General features: G+C 34.5%; 1 protein-coding gene across 1 annotated transcript in view; it reads left to right on the top strand.

The window, feature by feature from the left end:
- Positions 1-18135, top strand: part of CCSER1 (coiled-coil serine rich protein 1) — a 673696-nt gene that overhangs the window by 414254 nt on the left and 241307 nt on the right. Inside the window, exon 6 of the mRNA XM_046655670.1 lies at positions 7122-7329. Within this exon, the coding sequence (XP_046511626.1) occupies positions 7122-7329 (208 nt within the window). The remainder of the gene's footprint in view (positions 1-7121; positions 7330-18135) is intronic.

The following is an 18135-nucleotide window of genomic DNA, read 5'->3' as shown; positions in this document are numbered from 1 at the left end:
TCATTCTTTGCTGAACTTTATTATACTTTCATCTCTACATTCATTAATTCTAATTCTTTTCCTTAGTGAAGTGATCTTTAAACTGACCTTAAAACACAAAAGTAGAGAATGGGAGGGAGAAATGTGCCTGGCGTTCATGGCATGGAGAAAATGTACTGAACGTAGACAATCCAGTCAGCCTTTTTTTTTTAAGGCTAAAGAAGTACTTTTAAGGTTTGTATGAGCAGGTTTGCATTCATAGAATATCTACTTTCTCTAAAATTTCAGAGAAGGAAATTATAACTTTTCTAGGGAGTATGAATCCTTACTATTTAATCTCATTTCCTAAGACTGTAATTTAATATTTTACTATTTTCTAGCTTCAGTGAAAATAGAATAATAAATACAAGTGTATTTTAAATTTGAATTCTATTAAAAGATGATGCAATATGGACCAAAGAGCACTGGACCTGAAGTCAGGGGACCAGAATTCTGCACCATCCAGCTGTGGACACTGAGAAAATTTATTTAGGCTTGAGCTTCCTTATCTATTAGAAGGGAATGTTAAACTAGATGGACTTTAATGCTTTTTTTAGCACTAAATTTAATTGTTCTATTGATATGAGTATTGCATACAATTGTGCAATAAGGTTTGGTGGGTACGTTAATCAACAAGAAAGACAAGTACTGTCCCTATTTTCTTAGAACATGCTAGCCTCTAATATAACCATTAAACAAATGCTTACGTGATTTATTATCATCCCACTGTTGTTTCTAGGTTTAATGTCCTTTGAATATATTCTTTCGTAGTTATACTAGTTAGAATGCTTTCAGCTCCAAGTAAGAGAAGAACCTAACTCAAAGTTCATTGAACAGTCACAAATTATGTTATCTTGTCTAAGAAGAAATCTACACGTAGCAAATCTCCAGTGTTGGTTAGTTCAGAGAAACTACGACGTCAGCAAGAAGGCAGGTCTACCAACTGTTTTGCCCCTCAGTTTCCCCAGCTGAGTCTCTTCCTATTTGCGGACGACACCAGCACTTCCCAGCAGCCCTTCAAGTCAAAACAACATCCACAGGAAAGGTGGCTGTCTCTTCCCTGAATCTCTTCTTCCCAGAGAGGAAACATTTCCTTGAAGACCCTCACCAGACTTCCCGTCATTTCTTGGAGCTATAGGAGAGCCAGCATTTGAACAAATTAGGGAGTTTTTATTTTCGGTTTTGTTTTAAAGAGACAGGAGGAGGGTGTGAATGTGTAGTGAGCAGGCAGCCAACGATGTCTCCCATAGCAATTTTTTCCTTACAAAAATTTTATCAATGGGTTCTGGAGTTTCAATTTTGTTGTTTTCTATTGTTTTTATTTCTCTGATGAGAATAACCATCTATTTATTAAGTCCAGTTTTTCTTATAAAACTTTAAAGATATTTATGTTAGCTGCTTAAAATCCTTGTCTGCTAATTCCAATATATGTGTCATCTCCTAGTGTGTATGAGTTATTTTTCTGCTCCTTTGCATGTCTGTTCATTTGAGTATTTGCCAGACATTGTGGAAGACATGTTTTTGGGAGTCTGTATTTGATTGTCTTTCTTTAGAGAAAGGAGAGTGTTTTTCTAGCAGGCAGTTAATTTACAAGGAGATCAGATTGATTTTTTTGAGGCTTTTGTAAAGCTTGGAACTCTCGTGTCTCCCTGCGCTGGGTGACTTCTTTGTCACTTGCGGATACTCTCCTGTATCTGCATAGGCACAAAAACTGCAGCGTCTGTTTTTACAGACCACATTCAAGTTCAATACACTGACACCACCACAGTGGCAACTCCTATAATTATTGCAGTTTTATTTTTGCTCTTTTGGCACTTGGAAATTTTCCTGTCTTTGCCTCCTGTACTGTAATATGTTTAAAAATAAGTGTGGTTATAATTTATCCAGTATTTCTGTGTTTTGGGAACGGGAGATGAAGTGGAGTCCAATGTGTTCCCAGAGGTCTCCTCAAGTTAATTTTTTAATCACATCTGTGAAAAGTGCTACAAAGGAAGGCTTAGCATAGAACATGTGGACCTGTGTATGTTTGAAGTGTGGGGTACAGGATATAAAGGAGGTTTCCCTGAGTACATGATGTATTTTAAGGAGAGAACAAAAGGTGAGTTAGCAATACTTTTTCATGCACAGAGAACAACATATGCAAAGGTCCTGAGGCAGGATGGAGCTTGGCACATTTCAGGACCTGAATGAAGGCCAGTGTGATTGGAACTCAAAAAACAAGGAAACAGCTGTTATAAGATGAGGTATGGTAAGGCAAACAGTTGCTAGATTATGGAGGACCTTTATGGCTATATTAGGTTATTTGGATTTTATCTTGCCTTTCCACCTATCACAGGTAGTAGTGAAATCCTTCGCACATGTAAATTCATGTCTAACTGTAAAGTGTTAACAAATTCTTATACCCACTATCCTACTGTGGATGCTGGTTCTACCTCTTCTGGAAATATGGCTAATACCCATTTATAAAACAATTTGAGATACAAATTCTTTCCTAAAATGACACTTTCAGATAAACAATATATTTTGAAAGAAAATATGAGAAAAATAGTTTATTTACCGCTGATAGCCTTTTTGTAGATAGTTCCTTAAACAGACAGTTTTTGTTAGGTTGGAGGATGCCAGTTCATTAATACAAATGTATACCCTTGTGCCTCTCTTTGAGTTATTCAAGCTAAGATTTCATTTACCATAAATAACCTGAACTTTTTTTAAATGAGGTTTAAATAACAACGCGTTTCCCAAAGTAAGGTTTTTAAAAACTGTTATGTTCTGCAAATCTACTTAATGAGGCTATGGAAGGCAGTTGTAAACACATGCTTATTTGTTATGCTGGGCAAATAGAGATTGTATTTAGTTTTCCATTCTTTGGAAATCTGGTTCGGAAATCTTAGTCACATTACAAAAGTAAATCATTGAGACAGATCTCTTATGACCATGCACATTTACTGTAATGAAAGGTGTCAGCGCACTAAATAAGTAAGGACTAGCTCCTGTGATGGGTAAGAGCATCAGTCCTTTGCAACTGATGTGATCCTGTATTTTGTTAGTCATTTTGCCATTATATTGGGACGTTTTCAGATTATTTGAAGAGTACATATAGGTGGAAAGAAAATTTCTCACTATCAAAATGATAGTGCTGGTTATAATGAAACGATAAAACATCATGGAAATATTCTTTTGTTTTCTGTCCCTGTTAAGCAGAAATCCTTTAATCACTCTATAGTTTATGTCAAGATACATATGTTTTCCATTAAACTTGTCTGTCATACTGCAAATAGAATGGCAGGAGAACTCGAACTAGCTTGGTAGAAAATTCCTTTCACACAAAGTATCCCAGTGACCAAAGTACAGAGAGAATTCACCATAGTAGTTCATGGTAAATGTTTTAAGAATTAGTTGAAACTCTTTAAGTTTCTCAAATTGAAACTTTCAAGAATACAGTTAATGTAACATTTATGAGTTTTGCTGTTAATCCTACTGAAAACCTTCATTATTTTGGTATTTGTGGACTAAGAAAGGCCCATAAGTCTCAATTTGACTTTGTCTAAGTGTTAGTGAATTTTAAATTATAAAGACTTAGTTAGTATTCATAACCAACGAGGCAAGTGTAATTACTGAGCAAGTCTACCCAAGATGCGTGGAGTTGACACAGAGAGGGTGACGGTATATAAATGTGCTTGGTGGAAATTACATTGTCTTTGGTTTTTGTTTGCAGTAGTTTGGTGATTAATGAACCACTGTATCAGCCCAAAGTATCTTACCTTTTTTTTTTTTTTGGCCATGGTTAAGGGACTATCTTTCTTTTTTATGTAAAGCACATTTGTTCAGTTTCTTGAAACTGTAATAATTCAGAGTTGGCAGACACAGAGCTATATATCCCAAAGTGCATGGACTCTGGTATCTGGTGAGCCCTGCTAATGCAGGCACAGGACAGCTTAGCTCTCCTTTTGGCCTTATGGCTTGTCTGTGCTAGAGGAAATTCTGGTTCCATATTAGAAAGTTTTCTTTTCTTGTCAACTACAGAGATAGTGTTTTTTTAGCTAAATTTCTCCAGAGACACTTGGGTGTTTTGGGCCCAATAAAAGTCTATTGTTAAAAACATTGATATTCAAAATATTAGACAATTGTAAACCACAGGCATCAATCAATCAGAAATACAATGGCCATAAACATAGAACAGGATAGCTGTGCTGGCCTAGCAACAGAGGAGCAGGCCTGTTTAACAGCCCATTTCACTAACTGCCTCAACCTGAGTGAACGTGGTTTGCTTACTGTGGTCTTGTAGGTGACTGTTTTTCATGTACAAGTAAAATGCTTTGAGATAAATAGATTTGTTTTTCATATGTGAAAGAGTATTTATTAGTTGTTTTTGGTATCGGCTACTAAGAATTTAATACTTGTAGTGGACCTCTTAAGGTCAGTGACCGATTAATAATAGGATTAATAATCCTATTAATCTCTGCAACTTCACCGCCGTTGCTCTGTTCGATACAAATTGGATGTTTTCCATAATTGTGAAAAAATGCCATCATTCTCTCTTTCTGGAATGAAGAATAGATCCAAACTTTTGAAGCATAGAACAAATGGCTAATTTTATCTTCTAAATGCATTTCTATAGCCCATTCTTAACTTCCTGAGAAATGGCAGACATCCCACAATTTGTAAATATTCAACTATAATCCACAGAATCTCAGTAAATTCCTGAAATTAGTTGTAGAGCTTCCCACTAGTATGGTTTCTGCAAGCTTTGTCAGTTTTCACTGATGTTTGCATTCACGATTGAGCAAATAGGCTCAAAGAAACAGCAGTCTAGCAAAAGAAATTATAAAAACCTGAGTCTGATTATTTTATTGGGAGAGTGCCAGGAAATTTTGAACCGTGGGTGGCAACCCTGCAATACATAACAATTCACTTCTAGAAAAATGTCTGTATACCAATGAGAGTGTAGGCATGGATTATTACAGAGAATTATGTTTTATTCATTCTCTCATTATTATAGTCATTTATTCAACTTCAATTGTACAGTTATTTACTGAGTCAACCTAAGATGTGCCAGACACCAGGCCAGCTCACAACTTAAGCCTGATAACTCTTTGAAAATTCTATTATAACTAAAATACTATTACACATACTGTGATTTCTAGTTTTTATATTCCATTTTATTCTTCTTTGTCTTAGAGAAAATAGCCTAGAAGATGCTGAAGTAAAATAGAAATCTTTAAGAATGATTGTATAGGTCACTATAAGTTGTATATAGTTAAAATGAATCAGTCATATCAGATAAAATATATTTTAAAAGTGAAAATATAAATGAGTCTTTGTATAATTGTAGATTTTTTTTGTTTTTGTTCATTTGCTTGCTTGTTCTTCACACAAGGTGAGATGCAGAATTGTGTAGTGATTTAGAGCTCAAGTGCAATAATCTCAGCTCTGTCTCTTGTTTGCTGGGTGACCATCAGCATGTTACTTAAACTCTCTGAGACTCGTATCCCTCAACTGTGAAATGGGGATTCTAACAGTACCTACCTCAGAGAGGTGTTGTGAGTATTAAGTGGTTTAACATATGGGAAGTCCTTACAAGACTGCCTGATATACATTGTTTTATAATATGTGCACATTATGGGATTAGTAGGAAAAAAATCTTATCTTACAAGAGTGCTTAGATTGATTCATCCCAGGTCTATTTCTTACTAGCCATTTAACTCTGAGAAAAGTTACTTATCTGGGCCTCGGTTTTCTCATATGTAGAATAAAGATAATCATTGCATCTGCCTCTTTGACTTGTTCAATGTTTGAATGAATTAACATATGTGAAATGGTTAGCACAGTACTTGGCCCATAGTTAGCCTTCAAAAAGTGTTAGCCATGACTACTTATTTAGTATTTCATTATAGATATAAAATGGGCATAGAAATCTTTCCATTGAAAGGACAGTTGTGATCAATGAATATACCTGAGTATACCTGGGAAGACAGGTAAAGAATTGAGCTGATCCAAAAATATGCTTTCTTTACTAATTTTCCAATACTTTATAAATTAAATTATACTATTTGTAAATAACCAAATTTGAATAAAATTAACTGAATATATATTTTCTCATTTGCATCTTTGCCTAATCTTCATGGCAAGTTCGAAGGCAACTCTGTTTTTACTCAATTTAGACAGCTAAGTGACCTTAGCATATAATTAGGAAAATAATATACATAAAAGCTATTCAAATTGAACCCAAGTCCTAAACTATTTTTTCATAAGTATCCTGAGCTATCTTATAATATTAATTGTCATTGTTGGATTGGCCCCTTGGATTTAACAAATGGAAATAAACTTAGACAAAATCATTAAAAAAGATTATTGTCATAGGCTCATCTTTTCATACTATTTTTAGATCTACCTGATTTGCACATTTGGAAAACTGTCAATCTTAGTATCTTTTCTTTTGCTTATATCTCCAATGTTAGCCATCTTAAAGGATTTTCAAAATGCATTATTTTCAAGTAATTGCTGATTATGAAGTAGAACAAAATAAATATGTGTGTTTTGTTTCCCTACACTTTACTATGCTAAAAATTTAATGATTATTTGAAAGCATGCTAATTACATTTAGAGTTATGCATTTTCCGTTTATTTCACTAATTTTACATAAAATCCTATGTATAATAAGCTTCCTTAATTCCTAAAATGGTCATTGGTTGCTTTAGAAATTTAAAGTAATTGCCAAAATTATTTTATCCTAATTTTTGATTTCTTAATCTTTCCTTTTCAGTTAATTTTTAAGCATATTTTCAGAAAATCTTTATACGAACTTTCTCTTTCAGTGATTTCTGTTGACTTTCAACATTTTTGAAAGAGTTAAAGAAGTGTAAACACAGTTATCATGTATAAATGAAATTTGATTGTCATTGAATCTTACTACGAAATATGCAATTGACCAATTTTGTAATTTTGACAAATGGTTTCAGAATTTTCAAAGACTAATATGAGGAAATGATGAGGGTCACAAGGAAATTTTTTCTAGCTCACTACTGACATTGATCAACAACTTGGAAAATGCTGCTCTGAATGTGTTACGTCATAATTTTTGTTCTTTTTCTTTCTCTTGTTAGGAACCTTTCCCTGAAGTTAACAAAAGACCTTGATCAGGAAGCCAGGTGTGCCCACATCAGCCGAATGCCCAGCAGTCCATCTGTAGATTGGCCCCTGCAAGGTGTGGAAGAGAATGGAGGCATAGATTCTCTGCCATTCAGACTGATGTTACAGGACTGCACAGCTGTCAAGACGTTATTATTAAAGATGAAGAGGGTTCTTCAAGAGGTAATGGTTTACTCTAAGATTAATGTCTTTCGGTGCCTTTAGACAGTGAGGGCTGTAGACCCGGTCAGTCCCTGCTTCTGTCGATAATGAACTGAATGACACTGTGCAGGGGGCAGGTGTCCTCTTGGTGCTCAGCTTTTCTTGTGTGTCAAATGAGGGGTTTGGAGTTCTGGTTTATAAGGCACTCTTTAGCCCTTAACTTCTAAAATTCCATGAAGGAATTGAAAAAGAATAAATTGACACCAAGCCTGGGAAAAGTCAGGTAAAGAGAAATGGACATCAGCTCTTAAGTTATGTTTATATGTTATTATAAAGCTATTGAGAGACCTATTAAACGGACTTTGCTTTAATGATACATGAGGCTTAGTTTATATGATACCATAAAAGTAGTTTACTTAGTCATTTTTGTCCCAGTGAAAATCAGTGTAGTAAAATTTAATCTGAAAGTCTGACTGGTTTTGTGCATTGAACACTGCTGCCCTCCCACAACCTATGCTCAGTTAAAGGATGAGCTAGTCAGGAAAATGAGTGATGGATTCTCTCGCCTTTATGCCCAGAAATCAGCCATTCTTTATGATTCAAATGTGCTATGGGTTTTTTTAAATATATAATTACAACAGTTATGTTCTTTGGGGGGTTTTTATGGAAAGTGTACACATTAATATTATTTCAAAGATATAAAGTGAGGGGGTCAGAAATTTTGAATGACTTTCCTCTGGTAAGGATGATTTCTGACTCTAAATTCAGTGACTTTTTATCATATCTCATTATCATTCAATTGAGAGGAGATATTAATAAATAGTGCGAGAACAGAAAACCATAACTGTTTAGAATAAATAGTATTATGGCTCCCTTACAGTGATGATCACTGATATTTGCTTTTCTAACACTGATGATAATAATAGTGCTGGCAGCTACCTCTAGAGGCCAGAATGGAATCAGGAAGAGAGAAGGGATTTTAAGAGAAAGATTGCCCTAGACTATTTGGGGGTTTCCAGTCACGTGTTCCTTATCAAGTGCTGGAGTAAAAACTGGAAGAGCTCTCCGCATCCCATACCAGTTTATATCACTGGCATAGCTTTTGTGACTAGAATCTATGCAACGGTGTGCAGGAGTGGTGTGCTTATACTTGATGACTGTTCGAATTTTAGGAATTTTATGAGCTTGCAGTTAAGCACAGGCATAAAAAATGAAACTGTATACACTTATGATGAAACGAATTGTATTTTTAAAAGCGTAGTCAGTACTCAAAACTCATCATTTCCTATTTATTTTACTACATTTTACTATTAACTACACTCGTGAGCTTATTTACATCCATTGAATCTCTATGTGGAAATACTGTATAATGGCTACTGTGCATATTTCCCAATAGTAGATTCAAGTGTGTCATTTTACTGGCTTGAAATCAGCCACATTGGAATATTATGCCACAGAAATTGGCAAACATCATAAATAAGGGCAGTTAATTTTTACTGAGCTTGCTGTCAAATATTTACCAGCACACCACTGTCTGTATGACTATATGGTTCCCATACTGACAACATAAACATTTTCCTGCACTTGTGTAATTTCCCGATGTTGGCTTAACATGCAGTGTGGACCTCTTTGAACAAAGGCAAACTTAATAACAGCTGTTATATTAAAAGATATTAATCTCAAAGTCTGTAACACTCAACTGTTCAGCTTTCTACCTATCTCTTTGATTTGGATTTTAATAAAAAATTAATACATGTAAAGGGAAGTAGAAGAACTGACAGGAAGTGGCAAGAGGCTTTCTTAGGGTACTTAATTTTATAATTTAAAAATATTCAGATATTCATTGTAGAATCAATGTTCAGAATATATTGAGATTGTTTTTATACTTTCATCTATTTTTCTTCATTAAAGAATGTTTGAAGAAACTGAAGAGAATTGATTTTCAAAGCTGGTGTACAATGAGCAATAATTACATCTATTTGTTAAGCCCATTCAGAGAGCAGGGGGTCTTATTCTTTATAATCAACAAGAAAAGCAATATTTTTATGTGATTATCATAGACAACTGTTCTGGTAATAATAGATGCCTTTAAAGAAAATGGTTTGTTTGAAAGTTCTCTAAGCCAAACGGCAATTTACCTTTCATTACTAAATTTGAGTTTAGTAACAACTGTTCATCTTAGATTAACACCTTTTTAGTATAGAAAAATAGTGTTTATTCCTATGTCATGAACTTATTTTTCAGGATGCATAGTAGTCCAACTTTTGTACATAGATCATTTTTTAACTGCAGAAGATCTCAATTATTTGATTTTTAAAATAAAAAAGTAATTAATGAGTTTAATATATCACACTAGAAAGTGTTCTTACTTGAGATTTTTCCTGATGGTGCATCTTAGGTTTTAATTTTGAAGTGAGTCAAATGTGAATAATCTGAATGGAATCTCACAGTCCTAATTTTGTCTGCCTTCTTTGAAGATCAGTTGCTATTATTAAAATGCACATGCAGGGCCGGCCCAGTGGTATAGTGATTAAGCTCAGCATGCTCCACTTAGGTGGCCTGGGTTTGCTGGTTTGGATCCTGGGCTCGGAGCTACACCACTCATTGAGCCATGCTATGGTGGCAACCCACATACAAAAGAGAGGAAGATGGACACAGATGTTAGCTCAGAGTCACTCTTCCTCCAGCAGAAACAGAAGATTGGGTAACAGGTGTTAGCTCAGGGCAAATCTTACTAACTAAAAAAACCCAACAGTGTGCATATTCCTAACAACCTCAAAAATCAACTCCTTTATTTAAAAAAAATAATAAAACTGACTTTGGGCCCTTAGAAATTCTATTATAACTTTATTCTTTAGTACTAGTGATAAAAGAAGTGACAATAGCAAGGGAGGAGAGCTATGTAAATTTGTTTCTTCAACATTTGTTAATTGTTTTTTGCATAATCTGTTATCTGTAGAAGAGAGAATGCTTAATATCTAAAGAGATATTCTGCTCTAATGTTTCCTTTTAGTTTGCTCTTTTCTCTTTTTGTCACTATCTTATTACAAAATTTGTTTGTACTGTTTGGCAACTGACCAAGAAAACCGCTGGGAGGGCATTTCATGTATAATGAATAGTGTAGTTTCTAGTAGGATAACAGTGAATAAGTGCGTTTATCCAAGGTTGTAATCCCCTCCCTCAGAGCCTAGGCCTTTTTAGTTTATGTAATACAATAAATCCAGATTTGTGGGATACAGTTGAAACCTTATTTGGAGGAAAATTTATAGCTTTAAAAGTTTACATTTAAAGGAAGAAAGTACTATAATTGATTATTGAAGTTTCTTTCTTAAGAAGCTAGAAAAAAAAAGACAAATTGAACCCAGAGGAAGTAATAGAAAGAAATATAAAGAACAAAATTAATGAAATTAAAAACAGACAAATAATAGAAAAATTATGAAGCCCAAATTTGTTCTTTGGGAAGTTTAAGAAAAAAAACCAACTGTAGAAGAAAAGAAATTAAAGAAAAAATAAACAACATGAATTACTAATATTAGCAATGAGTCAAGGGAGGAATAATCATTACAAATCCTAAAGATATTAAAGGATAATAAAGAAGTATTATAAACAGCAGTATGGCAATAAATATGATAATATAGTTGAAAAGCACAAATTCCTTGAAAAGTGCAACTTTCCAAAGTCACACCAGAAAAAATGAATAATCTGAGCAGTCCTATTTCTATTAAAGAAATAGATTCTATTATTAAACAGAGAAAAAGCAGTCCCATAAAGAAAAATCTAAGCCCAGGAGGTTTCGCTGGTGAATTCTATCAAATATTTAAGAAAAATTTAAAACCAATATTATTTTTTTTTAATCAGGAGATAGAGGAACAAAGTATGCTTCTCTGGCTTCCCCTAGAGTGTGCAATCCAAGAGAGAGAGAACAAGACAAAAATACATGATGTCTTTTCTAACTTAGTCTCAGAAGTAACATACCATCACTTTCGTGAAATTTATTGGTCACGGAGAACAACCTTCATTCAGCATTGGAGGGCACTATACAGAGGCCTGGATACGAGAGGTGGGGAACATTGTGACCCCTCTTGGAGGCTGGCTACCACACTCTACCCTCTGGCCCCTAGTGATACATCCCTCACGATACAAAGTGCACTTACCCCTCCCAATGCCGCTCAAAGTATCACTCAATTACAGCAGCAGCTCAGAGGACTGATTCTCATCATGTGAAGCATGCGCAGTTGTAGATGACACTTCAGTACAGCAACTCAAGTACAGTTCTCCATTTGAAGAGCTGTAAACTAATGCATAGGTGAGCAGTTCCTTGATTAGGACTGACAGCCTGGGAATAATTCTCCAGGACTTTTAGTTCCTTCCCCTGTACTCTTAGTTCTACTCTGATAGTCATCTTTTCTTTTCTTATAAGGTTAGCAGGTTTGCAGTTGAGTAGTTTTCTCGTCCTGGTTTGTGCTTGTAGACATTCTTATCCAAAGCCCTTTTTTATTTTATAGTGTCTCCATTCCTTTAAGTCCAAACTGCAAAGCATTTCTGTGAATATAACTCTCTTAAATTCTGTTTGAATCTCTTGTGAATCTCATTAGGGCTTTATTCCGTTATACAAAAGCCACACCCACAAATCTCTTCATGATAACCCCTTCTTCAACTTGAAATAGCTAAAGGACAACTCCTTTAAGCTTTTGGTACCCAGTAGTGGCATAACTTGGTCATATGGTATTTCTATTTTTATTTTTTTGAGAAATCTCCATACTATTTTCCATAATGTCTGTACCAGTTTTGTATTCCCACTAGCAGTGTATGAGGGTTCTCTCTTGTCTACATCCTCTCCAACATTTGTTATTTTTTGTCTTGATAATTATAGCCATTCTGACCAGTGTAAAGTGATGTCTCATTGTAGTTTTGATTTGGATTTCCCTAATGATTGGTGATGCTGAACATCTTTTCATGTGTCTGTTGGCGATCTGTATATCTTCTTTGGGTAAATTTCTGTTCGTATCCTCTGCCCATTTTTTGATAAGGTTGTTTGTTTATTTGTAGTTAAGTTGTGTGAGTTCTTTATATATTTTGGAGATTAACCCCTTGTCAGATATATGATTTGCATATATTTTCTCCCATTTGGTGGGTTGTCTTTTCATTTTGTTCATGGTTTCCTTTGCCTTGCAGAAGCTCCTTATTCTGATGAAGGCTCATTTGTTTATTTTTTAATGCGTATTTTTGTTTCCCTTGCTCAAGTAGACATGATATTCAAAAAGATCCTTCTAAGACCAATATCAAAGAGTATACTGCCTATATTTTCTTCTAGGAGTTTTATGCTTTCAGGTCTTACCTTTAAGTCTTTAATCCATTTTGAGTTAATTTTTGTGTACGGCAAAAGATAATGGTCTACCTTCATTCTTTTGCGTGTGGCTGTCCAGTTTTCCCAGCACCATTTATTGAAGAGACTTTCCTTTCTCCCTTGTTATGTTCTTAGCTCCTTTGTCAAAGATTAGCTGTTCGTGTATGTGTGGTTTTGTTTCTGGGCTTTTAATCCTACTCCATTGATCTGTGTGTCTGTTTTTGTGCCAGTACCATGCTGTTTTCATGACTGTAGCTTTGTAGTGTATTTTGAAGTCAGGGATTATGATGCCTCCAGCTTTGTTATATTTTTCTCAAGATTGCTTAAGCTATTTGGGGTCTTTTATTTCCCCATATGAATTTTATTATTCTTTGTTCTATTTCCATGAAGAATGTCATTGGGATTCTAATTGAGATTGCGTTGAATCTGTAGATTGCTTTAAGTAGTATGGATATTTTAACTATGTTTATTCTTCCAATCCGTGTGCGTGGAAAATCTTTCCATTTCTTTATGTCATCATCTATTTCTTTCAATAATGTCTTATATTTTTCATTGTATAGATCTTTCATCTCCTTGGTTAAATTTGTTCCGAGATATTTTATTCTTTTTGTTGCAATGGTAAATGGAATTGTATTCTTGAGTTCTCTTTCTGTTAGTTTGTTATTAGAGTATGGAAATATAACTGATTTTTGTAAGTTGATTTTGCACCCTGCAACTTTGCTGTAGCTATTGTCAATTCTTACAGTTTGTTCTTACAACTTAATTTTCTTCTCATCTTTAGAATAACATAAGTAAAAAAAAATCAACAATGTAACACTGTCTTCATACACAGCAGTGGATCCCATTGTATACTCCCTAAAGAAACTTGTGGTTTAAATAGTGGCATATCTTAGATTCACTGAGAATGGATCAGTTGCTGAATAAGAATATTCTGCCTACATAAGGCCTGACTCTTTATGAGCCTATAAAACTTGATCTGGAAAGTAGATAAGAAGACGAGGGAAGTGTAATTCCATGCCTCTTTTGCTGTGTAAGCAACCTTAACTTTCAGTAGTCCTCTGGGAGAGATTAGAGAAGTTAGAGAAAAAAATCTTCCCTAAAATTTTTCCCCAGCCCCATTTCACTCACGGAGTCCCACTGGAGGAAGTATATTAGAGTGGTAAAAATCAGGAGTGTTTGGAATCGTTGAGATCTAGGTGTCAATCTCACTTCTGCCACTTCATAGCTGCTGCAAGTTGATTAAGGTATTTAAGTCTCTGTTTCGTCATATGCAATGTTACTAACTATTTTATAGAGTTATTTAGACAACTAAACAATAGAATGTATATAACATGTTATCACAGTGAGGGTGTGGGGTAAGCACCCATGAACATGAGCTACTGAAATGATCTTGTTTGTGTGATTATTACTGACTGTGTTAAACCAGGGGGAAAATATTTGAGATTTCTTAAATACTTGGACATATACCACTAAATGCTCTTTAATAGAACAAAATGTTGTATTTATTGAATAAAATTCAACAATAATAATTGTTAATAAGACCCTACTAGCTGAAACTAAAAGTAGAGGTGTTGTTGCCATGTATGCTTTTCTGGGCTTTCAATTGTGGCAGCACATTTGTCCTGACATTTCTTGGCAAAAGAGCTATTACATGTCAATTGAATTTTCTGTTTGCAGTCAATATATGAGAAAGAATTTTCCAAGTGAGAAATCATAGTGACAGACAATGGTGGTATCCATTGAGAGAGAGAAAAGAAAAAAAGATGCGTGGCGTGTCAACAGTACTTGCTGGTGAATTGGAATTGGTTGGTGACAGAAAGAGAAAAGGGATAACTGAGAATTGTAGTTTGAGTAACGGGCAGATATTATTGCCATTTTCTGAGACTGGTAAGATTAGGAGAGGAGTAACCTGCAAGAGGCAGGAGGGAAACCAGAATTCTGTTTTGGCCAGGTTAAGATTGAGATGCTTATTTAGACAGGTAAATGTATGGGTCAAGTGGAAATTTGAATTAATGTGTCTGCAAGCTCAGAAAGGTCAGACCTAGAAATATAGATTGAGTATTCATGATTGTATAGGATCTGTTTAAAGCTATGAAAGAGAGAACTTGCATATAAAACCAGGGTGGGAATCTCCAATGTTTAATGATCAGAAAATCAAGAAAGAGAATGTCCAATAAAATGGGAAGAAAACTAAGAGTGTAGTATCAAGAAGCCAAGGGAAAGCATTGCTTCAAGAAAGCCAACTTGAGGAGTGGTGGTGAGAAGTATGATAAGAAAAGAAAAGGTAAGCAATCAGTGAATTTGGCAATCCATTGATTTAGTCCAAAAGCATACTACCGAGGCTTTAGGAATTTCAATATGTAAACAGCTTAGTCAAAGTGTTAGTTTATAAAGCCAAAGCCTAGATTAGAAATAGTAACCATTTCCAGCTGGTTCTCATTTGTTATCTTATTGTACTAGAACAGACTGCTCAGATTTGAGTTTCAGCTCTTACTAGGCACTTGTGACTTTGGGCAAGGTGCTTATTCTCTCCATGAAAATCTGGTCTCTTCTAGAAGTGGAATTGCTAGGTAAGCACATGTTCAAAACTACTAGATAATATCAAGGTTTCTCCAAAGTATTTTTACCAGGTTACTCTCCTAGCAGAGTGTAGTATATTCTTGGAATAGAATGCTTTATGTTCATGTATCATCATGTCCCATGAAGAATATTTTGAGCACAAAAATCAAGTCACAGATAAATTCATACAGAATATAGAGTTCAAAAATATCTAAAGCTAAATAATATATCATTAAAGAATATATATTTAGTATATATTTACTATACATAAAATATAAGCATATTTATATATAATATATAAGTATAGCTTATGCAAAGCTAATATATTAAAGAATATATATTTACTATATATACCATATATATTTGCTGTATATATATTATGTATTTACTATATACACACATGTTTATAAATGTGTTTATATAATATAATTTATATATATTTATATATATGTTTATATATAACTTACTCTCTCTATATATATATAGTAGAGCCATATAAAAAAGTAAAAGGATGTTAAACATAATATTCAGAATAAGATTGCCTGTGTAGAATTAGTGGTCGAGAGGAAGTAGATATGTTCAATTAAGGAGGGGCCAGTAGAGGACTCTGTAGATATTATCTATTTTATATTCACAGTATATTTTCTAATATGTTTCCTTCAAAGTCTTTATGTATGCGTAATATTTTCTATATGTGTGAAATGCATTAAAAATCTCAGTCTTTCCAAACTGCTCATACTCTGAGTAGGTCCCTGTCCACCAACTCCATCCCCCTCTGTATTTCTCTGCCTGTGAAAGTTCCAGAAATAGTCTGGCTACCTCTTTGCCATCAATGTATTTTCTGATGTTTATTTGACACTGAAATAAAAATAGAGTGGGATCACAGTGAAAAAGTGTTTGCCTATCACCCAGAGAATTCTTTCCTGGGATGTGTACTTATATTATCTGCTAGTCATGTATGTTATTTTATTTCTTATAAAAAAAGAAAACTGCAACCCACAATATTAACAATAAATGCCACCCTCATTGTACCTGAATGCTGTGGTTATTTGTGTTATAATCATATTCAATAATTAATCAAATAACCACTAATATGCTTTTGCTGTGCATGCGTAACTTTCAATTTTCTTCATGAATCCGGTGTTAATGTCTCACTTGTAATACAACTCACATATTATGGTGTAATTCGATGGGTTGAATCTGACATCAAGAATTTCAGGCTGCAGCATAGCAGACATACAGCAGATGGCACCCTCCAGAATCTCCAGGGGATGCTCAGAGCTGTTAGCACTTCTGGTGGGGGGAGACAGCAGGAAGCCACTTAAGCAAATGGTACTGTGGAAAGCCTTCAATTGTGTTCCTTTGAGACACATTCTTATTGGAATTGTTTTGTTTTTGTTTGAAAATCAGAATCAAAGGCATATTTAACAGTGAAAATGCCTATTTTTAATCACTGGCTATGTAAAAGATGATATTACAAATTTACATAAGATAATGCAGTTGCCTAGGAGTAATATAAACCTTAAAGTATTCACATGTTTGCAGATAAGCAAAAGTGTTTTAGCAACTAGTGACTAATTTTTATGGAGGGTGGTTATTCTTTAACTGTTTCATTTTAACTTTGATGAAAATAAAATCTTGAGAAAGCTAACTGTTGACTTTATTTTAGTGCAATTTCCTAATGGAAAGACAGATGTTTACTACTTCAGATGTAGTTTTAAATAGATTATTTCCTGTTACTGCTTTTTATATAAGAGGACTAGCTGTTAATAAAATCAAAATGACTCAAATTATATTTACAACAAATATGTGTAAAAACAAATACATCTGTCTTGTTCTCTTTGATTAGATGGGCTTCTGAGCAAAGTGAGGGGAGAAGAGGAGATTTAAAAAGAATAGTGAATTATCATGAAAGATTTGAATCACTTACCTGAACCATATACAAATATTGTTTTATTGTCTGTGGTCTTCATTAGGGTCAGCAAAATTTTTCTGTAAAGTCCTGGCCAGATGGGCTGTATTGCGACAAGTCAACTGAGTCGTATCAAGGAAGCAGCTATAGGACATGAACAAATGCGCATAGCTGGAGTCACATAAAACTTTATTTACAAAAGCAGGCGGCAGGCCAGGTTTGGTTTTTGTCCTGGGCCTGTCATCCCATCCTACTTCAGAAGGAGATGATTAAAGTATTGTGAGGAGGCTATGTGCAGTTAGGGGCATTAGATTTAGGGGCCAGAAAACACAGTCTAAATCCCATCTTTTTACTTACTAGCTGAATGACCCTAGGTGAGTCAAACTCTGTAGATAATAATACCAACACATCACTTAGTTTTGTTGAGAACATTAAATAAATTTGTATGTTTAAAATACATGGAGGTGTTGGACTCGTAGCAAATGCTCAGTTTGTATTAGTTGATTTATTATTGTCACAAAGTCTGAGGACCACTAGTGAAATAAAGATCATGAATTCGCCATTAGGCAAAGCTGAATTCAAATCTTAGATCTACAATTTAGCAATATTATGTAGTTCAATTGCTTTCATGTGCATTAGGTTCCCTCACATGCAACGAGGATAAAAATCTCATAAATTTTATTGTGGATTAGATTTAAATTGTGTCTGGCAATGGAAAAGTCTAAATAAATATCAGTTCTCTTCTCTCTCCTCTTTCCCCCCTTTTACAAAACTTATTCTAACACTAATTCGAAACTTATTACTCAGACTGGGATTTGATTCTCAGCTTGATAGCACATCCCTGATTCTTATTTTTTCTAGAACTGGCCCTTGATTTTAGTTCCTGTGTTTTGTATGCTCCAGAGCTCAAGTCCAATGCTTGAGCCACAGGCTTGATGCAGAGGTTGTTTTGCTGTTTCACAGAATTCCTAAATTCTGCATGTCCGCCTTTCTAAATCTCTGATCAAAT

The sequence above is a fragment of the Equus quagga genome, chromosome 3 (genome assembly GCF_021613505.1).
Source record: "Equus quagga isolate Etosha38 chromosome 3, UCLA_HA_Equagga_1.0, whole genome shotgun sequence".
In the NCBI taxonomy this organism is placed as follows: domain Eukaryota; kingdom Metazoa; phylum Chordata; class Mammalia; order Perissodactyla; family Equidae; genus Equus; species Equus quagga.
The sequence above is the reverse complement of the archived record's forward strand: the minus strand, read 5'-3'. Positions and strand labels throughout refer to the sequence as shown.